Source organism: Osmerus eperlanus, chromosome 13, assembly GCF_963692335.1.
Source record: "Osmerus eperlanus chromosome 13, fOsmEpe2.1, whole genome shotgun sequence".
Lineage (NCBI taxonomy): Eukaryota > Metazoa > Chordata > Actinopteri > Osmeriformes > Osmeridae > Osmerus > Osmerus eperlanus.
The window spans coordinates 16,415,243-16,433,959 of record NC_085030.1 but is presented as its reverse complement, the minus strand read 5'-3'; the positions used below and the strand labels follow the sequence as shown (position 1 = coordinate 16,433,959).

Genomic DNA, 18,717 nt, shown 5'->3' with positions numbered 1-18,717 from the left:
TTTTTGTTCCTGTGTTTTTTTCAATTTTATTTCATCAATGAGCAGGTTATATATTCAAGTTTGGGTAAAAGCTTGGAAAGTGTGACACATGAACAGGGGCCAAGCGATTATATTTGTCAAGACACTCATCAAGATAGGGCGTTTGCAGCAAAATGCAGCAATCATAGTTTTAACTGATATTTTAATATCATATTTTAATTTAATATTTAAATATGAAAACCTGTTATAATGTACCTATTTTACCAAACAAAAAGGATCAATGTACAAGGTCATATTTAAATGGTGATCTCCTTGACCTTATCTTGATGACTCACCAGTCATCAGATAATTTGTATGTGTCCTGAGGCAGGTTGGAAAAGGTGACACTTGATGTGATACTTGACCTGAACCTGTGGCTTATAGCTTATAGCCATATGGCTACGTTTATACTCTCTCCATATATGTATATACAGCATCTAGCGCACTATCTGCAATACGCTATTAAATGTAGGCTACTTACAGTAAATACGCTATATTTGGTGGGTTACTTTAACTGTACTCCCTGGGGTAACTACAGTGAAGTCAGGACGACCCATGAAGCAGTCCAACACAAACTAGAGAGGGTACAATTTCTGGGGAAATTGTAGGGTGTGCTTGCTTGCGTCGGTTGCACAGGGGTCCGTTTTTTAATGACATTTTTACAACTGATATTTCTGTATATTTTATCTAAAAATGCATAGGGCCTACTTATTATTTATAAAGATTACATAGATTTAAAAGCATCTTTTTTTTGCTGCTCATTTACAACTCAAAATACGAGTTAAGTGTAGAATGAAATATGATGTCTTCTCATTTCCCCTGCAAGAGGCAGCCTCATAGCTGAATCAACGAATACATTTGGCAGACCGGTGTAAAAATTGACCTAATCTCTATGACTTAAACGTCCTTTTAAGTTTTCCCTTCTCATGATATTTTCAGGCATTTAGCCTACTCATATTGCATTCATTCATGAATAAAGAACCCCCTTTGAAGATTATTCTACGACGTTACCGGCAGTAGAAGATGAAATCGCGATTCAAACAGTACCATCTGCTAACTGAAAGAATGCCCTCAAAAACGTAAATAAGCTTGACATTTATTTAGTGGAAAATCGCTCATTCATAAAAAGCTCACTGGTAGCGATCATTGTCAGTAACAACGCAAAATGCGATATAGCCCTGTGTGGAGAAGCTGCCCCGGTAAATTCTACTACTGTACAGTACTAGACTACTGTGTTCGTCTTGGTAGCGATTGCGTTGGTTGAATTCGATTTAACGTTCCGTTGTAAGGTTTAGTCTGAAATTAATTATTTTCATGAACAGATTGACAAAGTTTAGGCTGTGGCAATGAAGTTCAGGTTAGTGGTCAGAGACTTTTGATTTAAGTAAGGGGAGTGCCGAATATGTTCTGTCGCCGTTTGATTTCCTAAACAGCTGTGTACTGTAGATGTTTTTGTAGTGTGTCTCGCGTAGGCTACAGCGTTGCAGTGAGCAACACTGGTTTGAAACCACAGGTAATGGTAATTTCACCAACAAATCGTTTACTAATGTCAGAATAAATCCTACAACGAAAATATATATGTGAGGAATGTTTATTTTAACGATTGAAAACAGATAACGCTACATCATAGACTACTGTAGTATGTGTTGCCCGGGCAACACAGGCTAATGTCATGATGCTAATACGTCAGTGAAATAGTAGACTACTGTTTCCGAAAGTAGATGTACTTCCTTAATAATATCAGCTTATACTGTACATTACACATCACAATTGTGTGTCATATCACAAAGTAAAATGAGTAAATAGTTATCACCCTGGCCTCTTTGCTTGTGGCGTTTCTGCAGCTGCCTTCCAGTAAAGCTATAGTTAGCCTAGCTATCTCCCAAGTTAACAGATGCGAAACGAATGTTCTGCCAAAGGTAGTCACGCGTGTTTTCGTGACGTTAGTGACGTAGTGACGTTAGTAACGTCAGTGACTGTGGCTAGCAAATTAGCCACCGTTAGCTTCACTTTTCGCCACAAAAACTTAACTTCAGCCTAAACCATGCAACGGAACGTAAATTCCAATAGAAGCAACTCAATCGCTACCAAGACGAAACTTTTGACACCTACGTTGTCTATGTAGGCCAAATATTGACTGAGTTTTAGGGGGGCAAAAAGAAATAATAATAATAATAATAATATATATGTGAGAGAACAAAGGTTGTGCTCTCGCCGAAGGCTTGAGCACACCCAATAATATATATGTGAGAGAACAAAGGTTGTGCTCTCGCCGAAGGCTTGAGCACACCCAATGAACACAACCCCATACCCTCGTGGATGCCGAGGCTCCGTCGGCGCATTTCCGCTGCTTACAAGGACAACAACAAAAAACCAGCACGTGTCGAGCATCGTTCTCTCATCCCAATTTGTAGCCTATTGGGTATCTGCAGTTTATGAACGACAGGAGTCTGACCGAGACGAAAAGCGGGCAGGTTTTCAGAGACACCCCTGAGCGGTCGGAATGATTTGAGGGAATCTTTGGCAGCAGCACATTTTATCTGACAAGGCGCTCAAATGTGAAATCTGAACTGTAGCCTACCACACAGCATTTCGCCCGAAGACGGCTTCACATCTGCCACTTATCTACCGCCGAAGATAGTCTGGCACAGGTTTTTTTTTCTCTGAAGGATTTGAAGATTTGAGTGCGGAATATCTATTTATCCCCTTCTTCAACATCTTTACCATCTAAGAGTAGCCTAGTCTTTTGCCGAAACTGTGGTACAGTTGATAAGTTTGGATGTTTCAACATTAAGTTTCGCTGCGGTCACCGACAAAGGATATTACAATAGTTAACACCAGGTAAGAGGCGAAACAAAAGTGAATTTCCATGCTCACAAAGTCAGCTAGCGTGCTAACGACCCGACTAGAGAAAGACGTAGCCAGATTTTTTCTCTCACAAACCAATACGCCTATTGCAGCATAGACCCAAACGCTTATGAGAAAACAGCATAGCAATATGAGACAATCATGTTCAAAAGCCAGTCCGTGTGTTGACATCTGTTCTCCATGAATTCCGAGCTATTTGCAAATGCGTCGTAAAACTCTATGTTGAAGTACTGCATACCTAGTCATCTTAGCACCTGTCTTAAGGCTAAATTGATAACTGCTTTTGATGAGTGCACGTGTGATATTGCTGCAATTAATTCAGTTATGCGCTTGTAACAGGGATAACGCTCAATGTCATAAACATTTGACACTGAAAATAACTTGACAGTTGGGACAAGTTTACTGATCCGGTAAATGGTCCACTGCACATTCGATTAAATATTGTCATCGTCTCATCATTTTACTCGGGAAATATGCACACTGTGTCGCTTTCAACAATCTGCTAATGCCGTTAAATTTAAACAGAATATATTGCAAAACGTCATTTAAATTTTTTTTTCCAATTCCCTTAAGCATCTGCGTAGTTCCAAATTTTTCCAGTTAGTTTAGTTTCAGGGCTTGTTTTGAGTACCTACATTTCCATTATTATAATAACATGGCATCATGGGGTCCGCTTGACCAAAACCCATTAAACAATGTCACAAGGAATTGATTAAGTTGAATAGAGAATAACAACATAATTACATTCTTACATCATCATGCAGGCAATTCTTTATAATGGAGGGATAATCAAGCTCTTTCTCTGTATGAAACTGAGAGTTAGAACAAATCAAGGTAAACTAAAACATTTTGAATGTTACCACAGTCTTTCTCTTAAACTAATCAACTCCTATTTTCTTAGATTGACTTAGTCTACCAGGTAGACTGAAAGGCAGATATATTCTCATTGACAGTGTAACATATATTCAACATTTCATAATGTAGATTGGCACAGCACCAGTGAGATGTCAGACCAGTGGTAAAATATGTTCTGCACAGAAAATCGTCTTACAGAACAATGGCTCACGAGAAAATGGATCAAAACATGTATAATGTGTCCCTTGTATCTATTGCTGAGAAGTTTCAGCCTAACCCAGCTCATACGTGAGGCATAATACCTGGACTACAAACTTTATTGCCTTTTAATCCTTTAATCACTGGGTGCAATTACATGTATTGATAATGTGGAGACAATGTAATACCCAAGGCAATCTCATATGGTTTAAAGCTTGAAGTCTTTTTATTAATTTAGGCAATTACAATGCATTTATTATAAGTAATTACATACAGAGTAATTGTCTCATTCATGTACAGCTGTATAACCGAAACCAATGAAACCTTCTAGCCCTCACACTATAGAAGGCTGTGTCGATCTTCAAACACTGGATAGGATAAGCAAGATGGAAGCATTTTTAGTATATTCGTGTGGGATACAATAATCGTGTACACAGTTCTCTCATCAAATAGTTAAGGGTTATTTCCATCTTACTCACTACCTCACCTCATAACATACTGGCCATCGTCTTGGTTGTTCAAAAATTGACCTTCTGAAATTTCACACTGGATGTGGCAACTTGCATGGATGTTTCAACACATTAAAGCAAACATGTAAAGGTTAATGCAGCCTGTCAAACTGCCCCAGAGTCCTGGCCTCAGCATATTGGTTTTATGTCATATTTACTTTGCATAATTGCTGTCTCCAATCCACTGTTATTAACACGCAGGTACCGTCTGTACTGCACTGTAATGGCATGATCGAAATAAACGTGATTTTACTTTAGCTTTCTGGAAAAAATAGCTAGTTTTGTTTTAGTTTTTTGTCAGCCCATTTGGATGTTGCAATCATGATAGTTTTTATGAATGTAATGTCTGTCATCAGCAAGACGTCTGACATTTTGAGGAGAGCATTTCAGAAAGTGTTTGGAAATCAGTTAGTGGCCTTTGAAACTTGATTTAATAGACAGATTGACAGAAACTGTCCCCTTGATTTGACCTTTAACGATAAAGGTGAAATTTCACCAGTTACAATGCAGATTTTGAAAATATGGCAAGTCATAATTACACATTCTGGCTGGTGATCTGGTTACTCTCATGTAAGTTTTCTTGCAAGTTGCCGAATTTTGCTTTGAATGTCACCCAGGGATTTAGAAGGATTGTATGCTCTTGAAATGTGCTTATGGCAGGGATATTTGAGGACAGAATTTGATGCATGGCCCCCATGGTCTTTAGACTAGTATGCTTTTCAGAATCAGACACAAAAGACATAGCAAGGCCAGTTAGCTACCATGGCTGTTTCGCAAGGGTGAAAGAGCACCCTGAATTTCTGTCTATTTTTGTTGTTATGATTTTGAGGGGAAAAATAATTCAAATTAAATGTTGTATAACTATTTCTAGTTGTATAACTTGGTATCTAGGTCAGTCTGTCATTGATGTGGTAACGTATGAATAGATATTTCCAAGAACTCAATACTATTTGAGGTCTTTGCAAAATTTACGTGTTTTCTTAATGATATTGAAGTTTATAAAACTGGCCTTTTCTCTGAAATGTAATGGTTTCACTTGGATTTGTGACATGTTGGGTTTGAGCTGTTCATTGGCTATTGTAATCAACACTTTGGGATTATGAGAAGGGGTGTGTTGGGACACATCAGTGGAGGAAAACAACAGTGATTGTTTCATGATGGAATCGAGGCGTCTCTCCAGTATGGTCACTGAGCTGCAAGCTCTGCAGCTTTTAGTTCTGTTTTCTTTTTTTGAACACTCACTTCTGCCTATCCAGCTTGGGCTGGAAGCCACCTGTGATTAGCCACAGGATGGTACCCCGCTGACTTCAGGCTGCAGGAACAACACTGCTCACTCTGGAGCCCGTCCCTTCAACCAGCGGATTTACATTCATATCCCAGCATGCTTTGCTTTAGCTTTTTTTTTTTTTTTTTGGCTCTTCTCACAAAGGGATTGAGGAGCAGGCTGGAGATACAGGACTGGGTTTGAAACAAACAAAAGTGTATTTTAGTTATTTCACAGGGAGACTGGAGGAGGTTAAGCCAAATCTGTTGTAGAGCTGTAGTTGTCCTGCGTTGTCTTTTGGTCCGTGATATGAGAATCACACGTTATACTGGTGTTTGTTTTTAAAGATAATTTAAAAAAACAAGGCAACAAAACTAGAAAATATGTATTTTTTCCACCGATCTTTGTATTGGTCTCGAAGTGTCAACGACAAATTCCCGATCTCTCCTTTTCACGGACCATGACAGGCCTTTTCAAGCATCAAATCCTCAGATCTATTACTCTTGTGCCACAACACCTCACAATGCAACGCTGGGCCTTGCACGCTTTCGCCGAGAGTGTGGGACCTGCCAAGACCTTCAGGTCAGGGTCTTTTGTGGCCCGTGGACAGCCCAGTGGGATGTTACGCGTCAGCTATGCTTGTCGATGGAGCCAGTTGAAGGCCTCAATAATTCAGTTGACTCGACCTCTGTGACGCTAAAGCCCCCAGTCTGCCGGGCGCTGAACACCAACGCTAAGGCCAGGTCGAGGCAGTGACTCGAGGCAGTGACTTGAAGCAGTGACTCGAGGCAGTGACTCACACGCTTACAGAGAGACCAGCTGTAACACTTTAACTTTAGTTTCTTTCGACATGTTGTTTTTCTGTTTCTCTTAACGCCTCACCCCCGCCCCTCCAATAAAATGTCTTGTGAATTTTTTGAGGAGAGACAATCTTGAGTATCAGGCATAAGTGTGAGGGGGGGGGGGGAATTGCGCTTTTGACGGAGGAATGAAACACGGGTCCGTGGCTGTGTGACTGTGTTCAGGAGCTGGACGGTCACCGCAGGTAGTTGAAATACTACGGTTGCCATGGATGGATTTTTGAAAATTATGTTTCTCTTTTAAGGCCTGCAGTCTCTGATAGTGTGTCATTGTGACCCCCATTTCCTGAAATGCTGACAACCAATAATTAAAACCCCTCTAGTTTCTTTATCTATTGTTAGGTTTATGTTTAGAGCCCATGGCTGTAAAATGGAAAATTCATTCTCATTTCATTTCTCCCTGCTAAGTGCAAACACAACCCCATGACAGATACTGTCCCAGATTTATACGTTTTGAGCCTGTCTTTGTGAAGTACAGACCATCTTTCAGCATCTGCTCTGTCGAGGTTTTCTGTTTTACATCAATTTCAGCGGTTTATGCTCTTCTGCAGATTTTATATAGGAAGCAACTTCTGTGTCATAATATATCATCATCTCAAGAGCTAAGGGGGAGGTTTAGTCTGCAAAATAAACATTCTAGATGCATTTAAAATACTTACAGAGTCAGCACTTGAATATAATGTGTCCAGCCCCCAGTATGTGGATGCATGCCATGCCATCTCACTTCTCTTTGAATTCCTATTTCATCCATTTTAAGAGTTTGTTTATGTCTGGTGTTTTTTGCTATGACCATCAACATGCACCTCTGTTTCATCACTGAGGCTTCCAAAACAGATGGTTTGACAAAAATGTAACCTATATTTTCGGAGAAATCTGGATTAAGCTTCACTATGCTACTCAATAATGCAGCCAGGTATCGCTGAAATAATGTTTTCAATTTAAGGTTCATTTGAGGTCCAAGTCCTGATTTTATTAAATTTATTAGAAGGAAATGGACAGGGGACTTCTTAGTGTACCTGACTTCCTCATAGCTCTGTATTAGTGCTTACATTTACATTTTACATTTAGTCATTTAGCAGACGCTGTTATCCAGAGTGACTTACAGTAAGTACAGGGACATTCCCCCCGAGGCAAGTAGGGTGAAGTGCCTTGCCCAAGGACACAACGTCATTTGACACGTCTGGGAATCGAACCAACAACCTTCTGATTAATAGCCCGACTCCCTAACCACTCAGCCATCTGACTCCCAGTGCTTAAGGCCTTCTGTGTGGGTTGTGGCATTGAGGCTACTATACTAGCCTAACATAAACCACATTTAATTCACTGCAGTGTTTATCATTATGTTTTATTACTATCAAATACCATAGTGCAGATCCACACAGATTTTCTAAAGACAATTCATGCAAGCAAGCCTAATCGATTTGAAATTATAGTAGATATTCTTCGGCGTCTGCACAAGTCTAAAATAAATTAAGTAGCTGTTGGAGTTACTCATCACCCTTGAGACTCTGGAAGGCGTAATAAAACCCAACTGATAAAAACGAGGAGATGAAAACTGTAGAGGGTGTGGGATTCTGAACTGCAGGCATGATTGTGTGTAAAATAAAAGTGTCAAGTGAACTGGGTCTGAAACAGTGTGGTTTGGTGTAGAATGGAGAGTCTCAAAATTGGTGTGGGAGACATGCTATTTACATCTTTCTTTGAAGAGAATTTATATTGACGTATAGGTGAATGTAACACTTTATACTGTTGTTATTGCGTGCAGAGAAGCACAGCAATTGCTTCTGTTGCATTGAGACTGGCTGCTCTGGTAGTTCCATTGTTTTGTATTCGTGTTCAGTTCACACACGACAGATGAGTCTCTTGGTGGGAAAGAGGGATTTGTTGAATTTACAAATATTTTTGTTTAAGTATCCTGACTTTGAAAAATGGTAAACAAAAACAAAGTAAACGACATATGCAGACTTTGTGATTGTTATGCACAGTAGATAATTATTTTTATACCCCTGGAGAATACGTAACATCACTTTGGAGAATGGCAAAGAAAGCTGGGGTTTTAAAGACAAACTAGGCAAAAATAAATAAGCTTTTGAGAAATGTCTTGAATTTTTATTCAATTTTATTCCATTTATATAACTAGGAGGGACAGATTATTAAGCTTATATTTCACATTGAATATAAGTTTGTGGGAGCCATATAAGGCTGGGGGGGTCAGATGGCTGAGCGGTTTGGGAATCAGGGTATTAATCAGAAGGGTTGCCGGTTTGATTCCTGGCCGTGCAAAAATGACATTGTGTCCTTGGGCAAGGCACTTCACCCTACTTGCCTCGGGGGAATTTGACCATGTACTTACTGTAAGTCGCTCTGGATAAGAGCGTCTGCTAAATGACTTAATGTAAAATGTTGTCTTGGGTGTGCTCTCAGACCTGCCACGGAACTACATCTGATCATCCACCTCCAGTCTTATTTAGTTCAGCCGGCTGATTTTTCACTAACTACAGTAACGATGTAGCTGCTGCTGGATTTTAGGTTTATCCAGCACACAAGAAGTGTATTAGGTTGCTTGTGTTGAGCACGCACACACACGCACCACCACACACGCACCACCACACACGCACCACCACACATGCACATGCTGTGATTGGGGTGATACTGTGATTGCTGCGATACTGTGATTGTTGCGATGCTTGGAAACGTATAGTCACATCAGAGACTTTTGGCATACAGTCCAGTTCGGTCTGTTGGTACATGCTTTTCAGCTGTGATTGCTGTCAAGCTTATGTATAAAAACATGGATCAGCTGAACCCTGATTTGATCAAATTGGCTGTAAATCACCAGACCTGAACCCGGAGCACCAGTGAGGTGTTTGTTGTAAAACAAACACCTCACTGGTGGGTGGGTGTGGCCTCAGCCAAACTGTGTAAGTCAACCACGATGGAGAGATGCGACAGCTGCGACTAGCAACGAGATTTATTGGCGTTATTTACAGATCGAGGGGGTCAGAGGGTGGGAGTTAATATTTAGAGCAGGCCTCTCGGGAGAGTAATTACCAAACAATGGCCTGGTGAAGATTTGCAGTTTCAGCAGGTCGGTGGAGGGCGGCTGTCCCTTGTGCTAACGTCAGGAATGTCAGGAACCTCAGATGAAACCAAGTTCATGTTTTTGTTAAAAAAAAAAAAGAGAAAAAGCTTCTTCACTAAATATTTTTTTTAGACTCCAAGGTCTGTTCACTCTAGTCATATGGATCTCTAGCTTGATGTACAGACGGGGGAAAGACAACTAGGTACTACAGTCCAGTTCTTCTCTCAGTACTAGAGTCCAGTCCATTACGGATCCTAAAGTCTTCCTAGCTGACTTCATACTCACAAACCTTGTGCCCCGAAACACAGTGGACAGTGCAATGACAGCCACTTTCCTTTACGCCCTACCGCACATACATTTTATTGTTCTGCGCTTCAAACTATTTGGGACAGAGGCGACCAAAGCATGTGTCAGGGGCGCAATAGCCACCAGCGAGGGAGTCATACACGCCACACTACATAGATCAGGAAGTGCCTCCTCCGTGCATCACTGGCTGCCCAATAGGCCCCAGCGTGCCGCTAATTCTGCAGAGTCGGCTTTCTTCTCACCGGAGGTCATGGGTGACTGGCTGTCTCGTATTGCCGGCGTGATCAAAGGTGACAGGTACAGACCAGGTGACATTTATGAAGATACACGCAGGATTCTCTTGAAGGGAAAAACACCTCAAGGCTTCGTGGGTAGTTCCCGCTGTAGGTGTTAACCCATCCATTTAATAACCACTAATGAGACTCTGTGTACAATACAACTTTGAATCGAGTTGGATTTATGTTAAGGCCAGCTTTTCATGCGATGCAAGTCACTGCCCAGTAACCATGCAGGGAAATTGTATTTTGTTCTTATCCATACAGAGCAGTGGGCTCTATCCTTGGATATAACTTTTACATCAAAGTACAGCACAACAAATCCAGACTCCCTCAAGAGCTTGGGAAGCTTTTATACAGCGAGAGCTTCTAATAAGCATCCCATTGGTGTCCTCACAGCTCTCCCGTGTGTGGGATCCATCTTCACAGAAGACATTTTGATGAGCCGGGGAAGGTTTGGTGTGCAGGGTGGCGTCAGGGCCTCTGAGGTAAGCAGGAGAGTCCTCACGGGAACTTGTCCGGTCGTTCACCTTGCTTTGTGTGAATCCATCCTCCGCAACATTTCCACATGACGAACCCCGGGGGGCTTAGAGCTGATTAGGACACTAATCTCGTTCTCCCTACAGCTGGGGCTGCCGGATCGACACACATGGACCTTTGCGTAAGGATTTAGCGGGGTATCTGCACAGGCCCGCGAAGGGTCTTAGCATTAGCGGCTGTGGGTCCCCAATATCTGTACGGTTTAAGACAGAAGCAGGAAGCACAGTGATGCAGGTTTCTGGTTGCGTCTCTTACTACAGACAGATATGTGAGCTAGAGTGGTTTTGTTTGTCTGTTTCTGTGTACAGGAGCCGTTTGTGGTTTGTCCTCTGAGTTTTGTGTTTGGTGGGTTTTAATGGGAGGTTTTGTGTGAGCTTTTGAAAGTAGAATGTCAAGGTTGTTGGCTGTAACATTGTCCGACTGCACCTTTGGTCTGAATGAACAATTACGCATCTTGGAAACGAACAACAATTCTCAGCAGAATCGGCAATGGTCCTTGAAACAGAAAATAATCTTGATTAGCCTTGGACTGCTCTGGACTTTTGTAAATCTCCCGGGGCCAATGGCGTCTTGTTTAAGACTATCATACCTTCGTGGAAACATTTTATAGCTTAGAGATTTCAGACGGGGAAAGATGGGGCTTTGGAGACAGCAGTTTCCCAACTCAGTCCAGACAGACGTGAAAGTGTGGCTATCTGTAGGCAGTGGAGAAGACTTGTTATAAACACTTGAGATTCACGCTAGGGCACCCCACCACCACTTTTTTTTATTGGGGGGGGGGGCGGATTAGTAGAGTTCTCTCTTCAGCCATCATTTTCAAGCTTTAAAAAATGGTTTACAAAAAATCTCTCAATCAACAGTATTCAAACCTTCATAAAATGTGTTGTCGTAGAAGTGAGCGATACTTTTCGTGACAATTATAGTCTGAAAACATGGCTTCAAAGAATCAAATAAATAACAAGGAGGAGGGGGGGGGGGGACAGGATCTGCTTCTTAAGGGGAGTTCATGCATGTAAGCGAGTGCGGGTGGGGTTTCAAGAGTTAGGGGTAGCAGGTTGAAGCGGAAGGGGTGGGTGGGGGGGGGGGTGAATGTGAGCTTTTGAAGATTAAGTGTCCGGATTAGTGTTATCTGAGCTTTTCGTCTCCCTCTACCCTCTCCTCAGTTGGCCAGGTAGCTCTGGAACAGGGCTGAAAGCACGCAGCGCCGTCTAGCCGACGGCCGGAAGAGGACAGGAAAGAGGAGAAGGCGTCTTCCGGACAGGGTAGGCGTGCGGGGGAACGTCCACAGAGGTGAGCGTCCAGGTGGGAGAGAAGGAGAGAAGGAGAACGGGGGGAGACCCAGCATGCGGGCAGCATGGAACAGTTGAAGGAGCAGAAGCCCTTCTGCTCGCTGTCCAAGAGCCAGAGAGACCGGGAGAGGGAACGGGAGAGGGACAGAGAGAGAGACAGAGAGAGAGAACGGCGTTACACCGCCTCCCTGGCCTACAGAGACAAGGAGGCCTGCCGGGTGCCTACCCAGAAGTCTTACAGCTCCAGCGAGACCATCCAGGCCTACGACCATGACCCATCTCAGATGCTGTTTGGAGGCAGGATCCAGGAGATGGCTCTCAAGGAGGCCATTGACTACGCCAGACCAGGTTAGTGGTGTCCTTAGACTCGGATCAGAGTGGGTCGACAGGTCACGGACCGCATGTACAAACCGAATGCCAAATTTCGATGTGGTAGCTTTGCAGGGAGGAGTGGTTTTGCCGGAAGAAAAAAAACGATGTAAACTAAATCAATGATCGCAAAGCAGAGTCGAGTTACGTTTCCTAATAACATCCCCTGGTGTTCGCCAACTGAATGATTTGAGAGTGTCACACCCCTAAAGTGATGTGTTCCCGGTCTTCCAAGTACTCATCGTTTTACGACATTCAGACTATCAGTCGACCCACACACTATCAGTCGCCACACATCTGCAGGTTTTTGAACACACCTAGAAAGCAACCCCACTTTATGACCCGTATAAAGAACCCAGTCATTTTTTCTCAATAATTTTTATGGAATGTTGATTATCTATGAACAGGTCATAAACATTTTATTTCAATGTCATTCCATAATTCACAAAGATTTTAGTTAATTGGCGCCCACTTGAAAAATAATGATTACAATGACATTGTGGGAGGAATTAATGCTTAAATCATTTTGAAAGAGTATTTGATCATGGCAGTGAATGAGTGTTATTATCATCTATCAGATAAAAAAATAAACTAAACATATTTGCTATAATTAGCATTGTTAAATTATATAAATTACTTTATAATTATGTAATTATATAATTTTGACTTCTATTTTGATAGCTCTGAAATGAGAGAGGAAAAAATCTTCATATCAGTTACCAGTACCTATTTATCTTTACTGTTAGGTACAGAATAGCACACTATGATTGTATAATGCTTGATTTTACTGTACGTTTTCTATGTATAGTATAAGTCCAAATGTAAAGTTTTATGTTTTGTGTTTTTCTGTAGGAATTATTTGATAAAATGTCAGGAATAAAGCAATTTACTTCGTAATTACAGTCATACATTACATTTCCAATAATCTATTATTTTGTATTTCTAAGTACAAATCTATATATTTGCACATTGGGTCTTTATAAAAATGTATTTGATATTAAATTCATTATTACATTTTATGAAGACCATACCATAAAAAGCCTGACACTAAAGCATTTGTATTTATTAGATAATATCCATCAGATTTGTTTTCCATCTACAAGAAATACGCCGTCCACGGTATTATTGTTACCCTGACATGAGATATAATCTTGTAAACCCATAATTTATTTTATTGCTAACATCAGAATCCACATTTTCAATCCAACCTTGACGTTTTATTTGATAACCAGTTAAAAAGTCCAGTTTCGCCATGACAACTAGACAGTGTTGTGTGATTGGATAAAGTCAAATGGTGTTTTGCTTTTTTCAAAATTCATTTTCTGTAAAATCAAGACAATCCTGTAAAGAAAATTGTTTTCTGATGCTCTGTATTGGGAAGTCAACCAATATAACCTCTAAGCAAAGGTAGTTCTTGCCTATTGTTAAGATGTCAATACATTTTGATTCAGAGTGACCTCAAGTTCAGCCTTTTACAACTGAACAAAAACCTTCCACCCTTGTACAACTTATAAAAATGTCTCAGCTTTTAACTAACATGTTTAGAGTAAGATCAAACTGTGGCTTGGTGAAGAAGCGTCTTATTTAATCTTGCCTGTTATATGTTTTTTACAGGGCAGGCGTTCTCATTGAGGCAACTTGGGATATGTGAACCATCTTCTCGCAGAGGCTTGGCACTCTGCCCAGAGACAGGTCTGTCACACCCCCTAAGCAGCTACACTAGAGGAACAGTCCCCACAGAAAACCATGAGCCCACAGCCCTGGATCGTACCATGGATCTCTGGGGTAGGGGGGCTAAGTCGGGCCAAAGCTCGTGCCTGTCAAGCCGTTCGAACTCCGTCCTCACCCTCACCGACACGGAAATGGACAATAAATCGGACACCGAGATCGGTAAGTCTGACACTTGTGTATTTTTATACGCTTTTTCATGCATGTGGAATATTCAAAAATATTTTCAAAGACGAATAAATAAACACATAAAACACACACACACTGCAGACCAGTGGCTGATTGGCCTGGATGGGCGACAGGAAATAGAAAATCATTGGTGAAAGCCGTGTGTGTAACAAGCGGGTTGGTGGGAATAGTATATAAGGGAGGAGGCCAGCTGTGCGACTGCTTTCTGTGGATCAAAGGCGTGTTTCAGGGCCTCCTGTGGAAAGGAATTTGGTCTTCCAATTGAGCGTCGGGTGGTCACCTGGCCCCTCTGTAGGGAGTTTGATAAAGTTTCCCCACAGGCCAGCAAGTAATCAAAGCTAGATTGTAAGCCTCTGTCAGAGATTTAGCTTCGAAATTCTACATTGGTCCAACGAGCACGTACAATGGCTGATTAAGTGGGTTCAATGGTTTGAAGTGCAAATTTGATCACACACAAAACCTGAAACTGGAGATGTGGGGTAGTCTTAAAAGCAGTTTGTTGGTGCCTCAAACAATTCACGAAAAAACAGTCTGCTACAGTGATTTAAATGATAATGTTTTGGATTGTGCTTTGAACGAAGATATATTGAATGTATTCTCTTTGTGTTTGTTGCTACAGAGTCACAGTTTTATTTGTAGCGAGAAGTTTGATGTGTATATACTTGTCAGTCTAGTGCAATTTAATTGAAAGCCCTGCATTATATTTAGATGCTGTGTTATTTTTTATTTAGGTGAATTTAGATGTATAATTTATACATGCATATCCATTTGTGTGCCTTTTTGTTTTGACATATTTATATGCTCAAGACCGTGCTGGAGACCGGATAAATACTTTTCTGTTTAGCTTATTTGCCATCACCATCAAAAAACATGCATCTTAATTTCATGCTTTCACTAAACTAATTGCCAAAGTGATTTGTCAAACTTTAAAGTAAGGGAATTCTTGTGGACTTCATCCATTGTGATATAATACCTAAAATCGATCAAAAACGTATTTTCAGAAGCTGTCAGAACTGTGGCAACTAATTTGTAATAAAGTAATCACAGGCAATGACAGTGTTACTTATGATTGCCCTCAAAACAGAAACCTGCCATATTTTTTCTCCTATCGTCATTAAGCTCCGTTTTAATGTAATTCAAAGCAAATAGAGTCAAACCGCTCAACCAAACGGACAATTTGCAGGCACCTCCTCAACCCCTATTTCTGGCAGCCATGTTTTTTTGTTATTTATTTATTTATTTATGTATGTATTTATATCTAGACATGCATTGTGTAAACCAAACCTCCAATCTCAGAGTTTCTGAAGCTACCGAGAAGCTGTCTTCAAAAAACTCCTCCGCGCTGCGACCCTCCCCCCCCCCACAGCCTCTCTCCTTTGGAGTCTCTTCTGGAGGAGTCTGGAGGGCTGCTGTTGATTGGGTCTTGTTAGTTTGACTCCCCGCTGAGGCTTTTATCTCGCCCACTATAAACGTCTTGTTCACAGGTATGGAACTACTCATTTAGGGACCAGAAATGGCATCCGGATTTATGTTGTTCTTGTTATTTCTTAAGATGGAACCGTGACCTTTCCCATGTCTTTTGTTTAGTTTGTATCTTAGCATATTTTTTTCTTCGTCTTTCACCGCAAAGGATTAAGACATTTTGAAGATAACCAACAAAGCGTTTCTGATTACTTATTGAGTGCGTGTCTCATATTCAACATGACTTTCATTTTTATCTATAAAGCTCTTGTCTCCCTGCCATAGATCTTGCCCCCTTTTTTAGTCATGAAGTATTGCACTTTCGACTTTCACTATTTAATGAAGCAGCTAAGAGAAATGACCCATCCAAAGGTTTCCATCAACTGAATATGCATTCTGAATCTCAGACAAAGGGCCGTTCAGCCCCACTTATTCATAAATGAACTCAATATTTCATTCTAATTTGCCCCGTTCTGGAGAGTGTTAGACACAGAGGAGAACGGGAGTGTGGGCAGACTGATAGAGCATAGCATCTGCAACTGGTAACTTCCTGGATCTGAGAAGGAAAAAGACAAAGATTTAAGTGTGCCCGTTTTTTTTTATTTATTTTTTTAAAGACCTTGGTTTACAGTTGGAAACTGTTCCGAGAATTGATACCCAGGTTGACACCTTTATTTTCTTAACTGGCTCTCAATTCAAGTTAGCTCAGCTTAAGTTGAACAAATAGTAAGGAGTTTGGTTTGTTTTCTCTTCACACTAACATCCTTTCAGAACCCAAACGTGAGCACGTGTCAACATCTTATTTAGCCAGTGAACCTAGTAGATTAATTAATCTGAATTAAATCAGAGTGAGACTTGATAAACAGGACTGTTTATCAAGGCAGGTTCCACCTACTCATAGTGTGAATTTAGATAAATTACACAAAATAGACCCGAACAGCTCTACAGAGCGCACCATGTAACATGTGGTTCAGCCCATTTTTATGATTTATTAAGAATAAAATGTACTTTTCAATAAGTGAAACAACTCTGCCCCTTGATGAAGTGTCAACATCACTCAAGGTTGAGCGTGCAGGAAGAGGAGCTTCCAAGACAGACAAGGTACTGTCCGAGCTCCAAGTCTGATGGGGGGTCAGATGGCTGAGCGGTAAGGGAATCGGGCTATTAATCAGAAGGTTGCCGGTTTGATTCCTGGCCGTGCGAAATGACGCTGTGTCCTTGGGCAAGGCACCTCACCCTACTTGCATCAGGGAATGTCCCTGTACTGTAAGTTGCTCTGGATAAGAGCGTCTGCTAAATGACTAAATGTAAGTCAAGTCAGAGCAGAGGAACTGCAGTTGAAGTGTCCTGAACGCACCCACGGAAACACATTCTCCATCTCCCCTCCCCAAGGTTGGCTTCCGTGTGTACTCACAATCAATACTGTGTGCATACCCCTCATTAAACATGAATGACCGTACGGCTTTGAAACGGAGCTAGGCCCGGTTTGTTTTTATTTCTCAACGCTGTCACCGCCCCATCGCTGGCGGAGAAAACGGCAGCAGTCTTCATCAGCAGCGTCAAACGTCATAAAACAGCTAATGCACGCTCGCGCTCAACAGCCATGACAGAAAGCTCGACAACGTTGACTGTGAGATGTCGCTCTTGTGACAACATTTGTCGGGTGGCCAGGTGAGCAGAAAGGCCCCTGTCTTCAATCCTTTTGAACCGAAACGGTTAACCTTGGGTTTAGAACGACTAGAATATTCAAGCTAGTGTCTTTTATATCTACAGTTAGTACCGTGTTGAATTGAACGCTGTTTTTCAAAGAGATGTGTTAGGTGTTTCTTTCATTTTGACTCATATCATGAGTGATCTGATTTCAAAATAAGTCAGAATTATTCAAACAATCGAGACAGCTAGCTGGGTTACCTGGCAGTTTTACACACCAATTCTAGGACGGAATATGACTCTTAGCTCCTTTTGTGTGAACCCTTCCAGTAAAAGGTTAATTGAATCGCATGAGAAGGAAGTGTGATGTGCAGTATAGCACAGCATGCTCCAAAGATGGAGCATGGAAGCACCTTATATTCTCTCTCCCTCTCTCATATTTCTCCCTCTTTCTCTCTCTCTCCCTCTTGCTCTTCTCTCTCTCTCAATCCCCCTCTTTCTCTCTCAGTCTCTCTCTCGTTCTCTCAAACTCTCACTTTTTTATTTATCTTTTCCTGTCACACACACACATGCAGCTGGATTCCTAAGAGGTGAAAGTGACACATTATCTGTCAAACTCCTGTCACAGATCCGTGCCACATTATGTGACAGTGGAATCAGTCTATTGATTGTGGGAAGACAAATATACTCCCTCATCACATTCATAATTCAATACGAACCAAGTCGAACATCTACGGAATAAATCAACCCGTTTGGTCAGAGGGTCTGACCATCTGTGATGCATTTGAGGAAAACTCAAAAACTGGCTGAGACACAAGCAATCCCATCTTTCCAGAGAGTTCCAGAGCGGCTCCATGTCTTTGAGTCTCTGGTCCTTGTGGGAACATTCTCTCATCCCTTCAAACTGAAAGCTGGACGATTTGTACGTTTGATGTTGCATCGTTATTTCCCCTTCACTCTGGTCCTCCTCGGTGCTGTCAGTTAGGGCTGCCGCCGTGGTTCGCTGGGTGGCGAAGTATGTGGGACACCATTTGACGCGTGTTCAGCCGCAAGGTGTCATAGCGGGCAGTGAGATCATCCATCACATAAATACTTTCTACTTTCTATTCCGGTACAAGACGACAGGGGTGCTGGGAATAGGTTCCTAGCTCTTCACCAGAGGAACAGTCAATTTCATTTGAACTCTACTAATGCAGGGAATACTTTTATTACCAATGCATGCATTTTTATATGTTCCACCATTGTCTACCTCAGGG

General features: G+C 41.5%; 1 protein-coding gene across 6 annotated transcripts in view; it reads left to right on the top strand.

The window, feature by feature from the left end:
* Window positions 1-2,388: 2,388 nt before the first annotated feature.
* Window positions 2,389-18,717, top strand: part of si:dkey-237h12.3 (teneurin-3) — a 103,168-nt gene continuing 86,839 nt past the window's right edge. For 5 of the 6 annotated variants that reach the window (XM_062476178.1, XM_062476180.1, XM_062476177.1 and 2 more), the window contains exons 1-3: window positions 2,389-2,859; window positions 11,939-12,412; window positions 14,048-14,323. In XM_062476178.1, the coding sequence (XP_062332162.1) occupies window positions 12,130-12,412; window positions 14,048-14,323 (559 nt within the window). In that variant the 5' untranslated portion in view covers window positions 2,389-2,859; window positions 11,939-12,129. Of the gene's footprint in view, window positions 2,860-11,938; window positions 12,413-14,047; window positions 14,324-18,717 lie in introns of those variants that run through there. The other variant, XM_062476179.1, reaches the window with a different exon arrangement.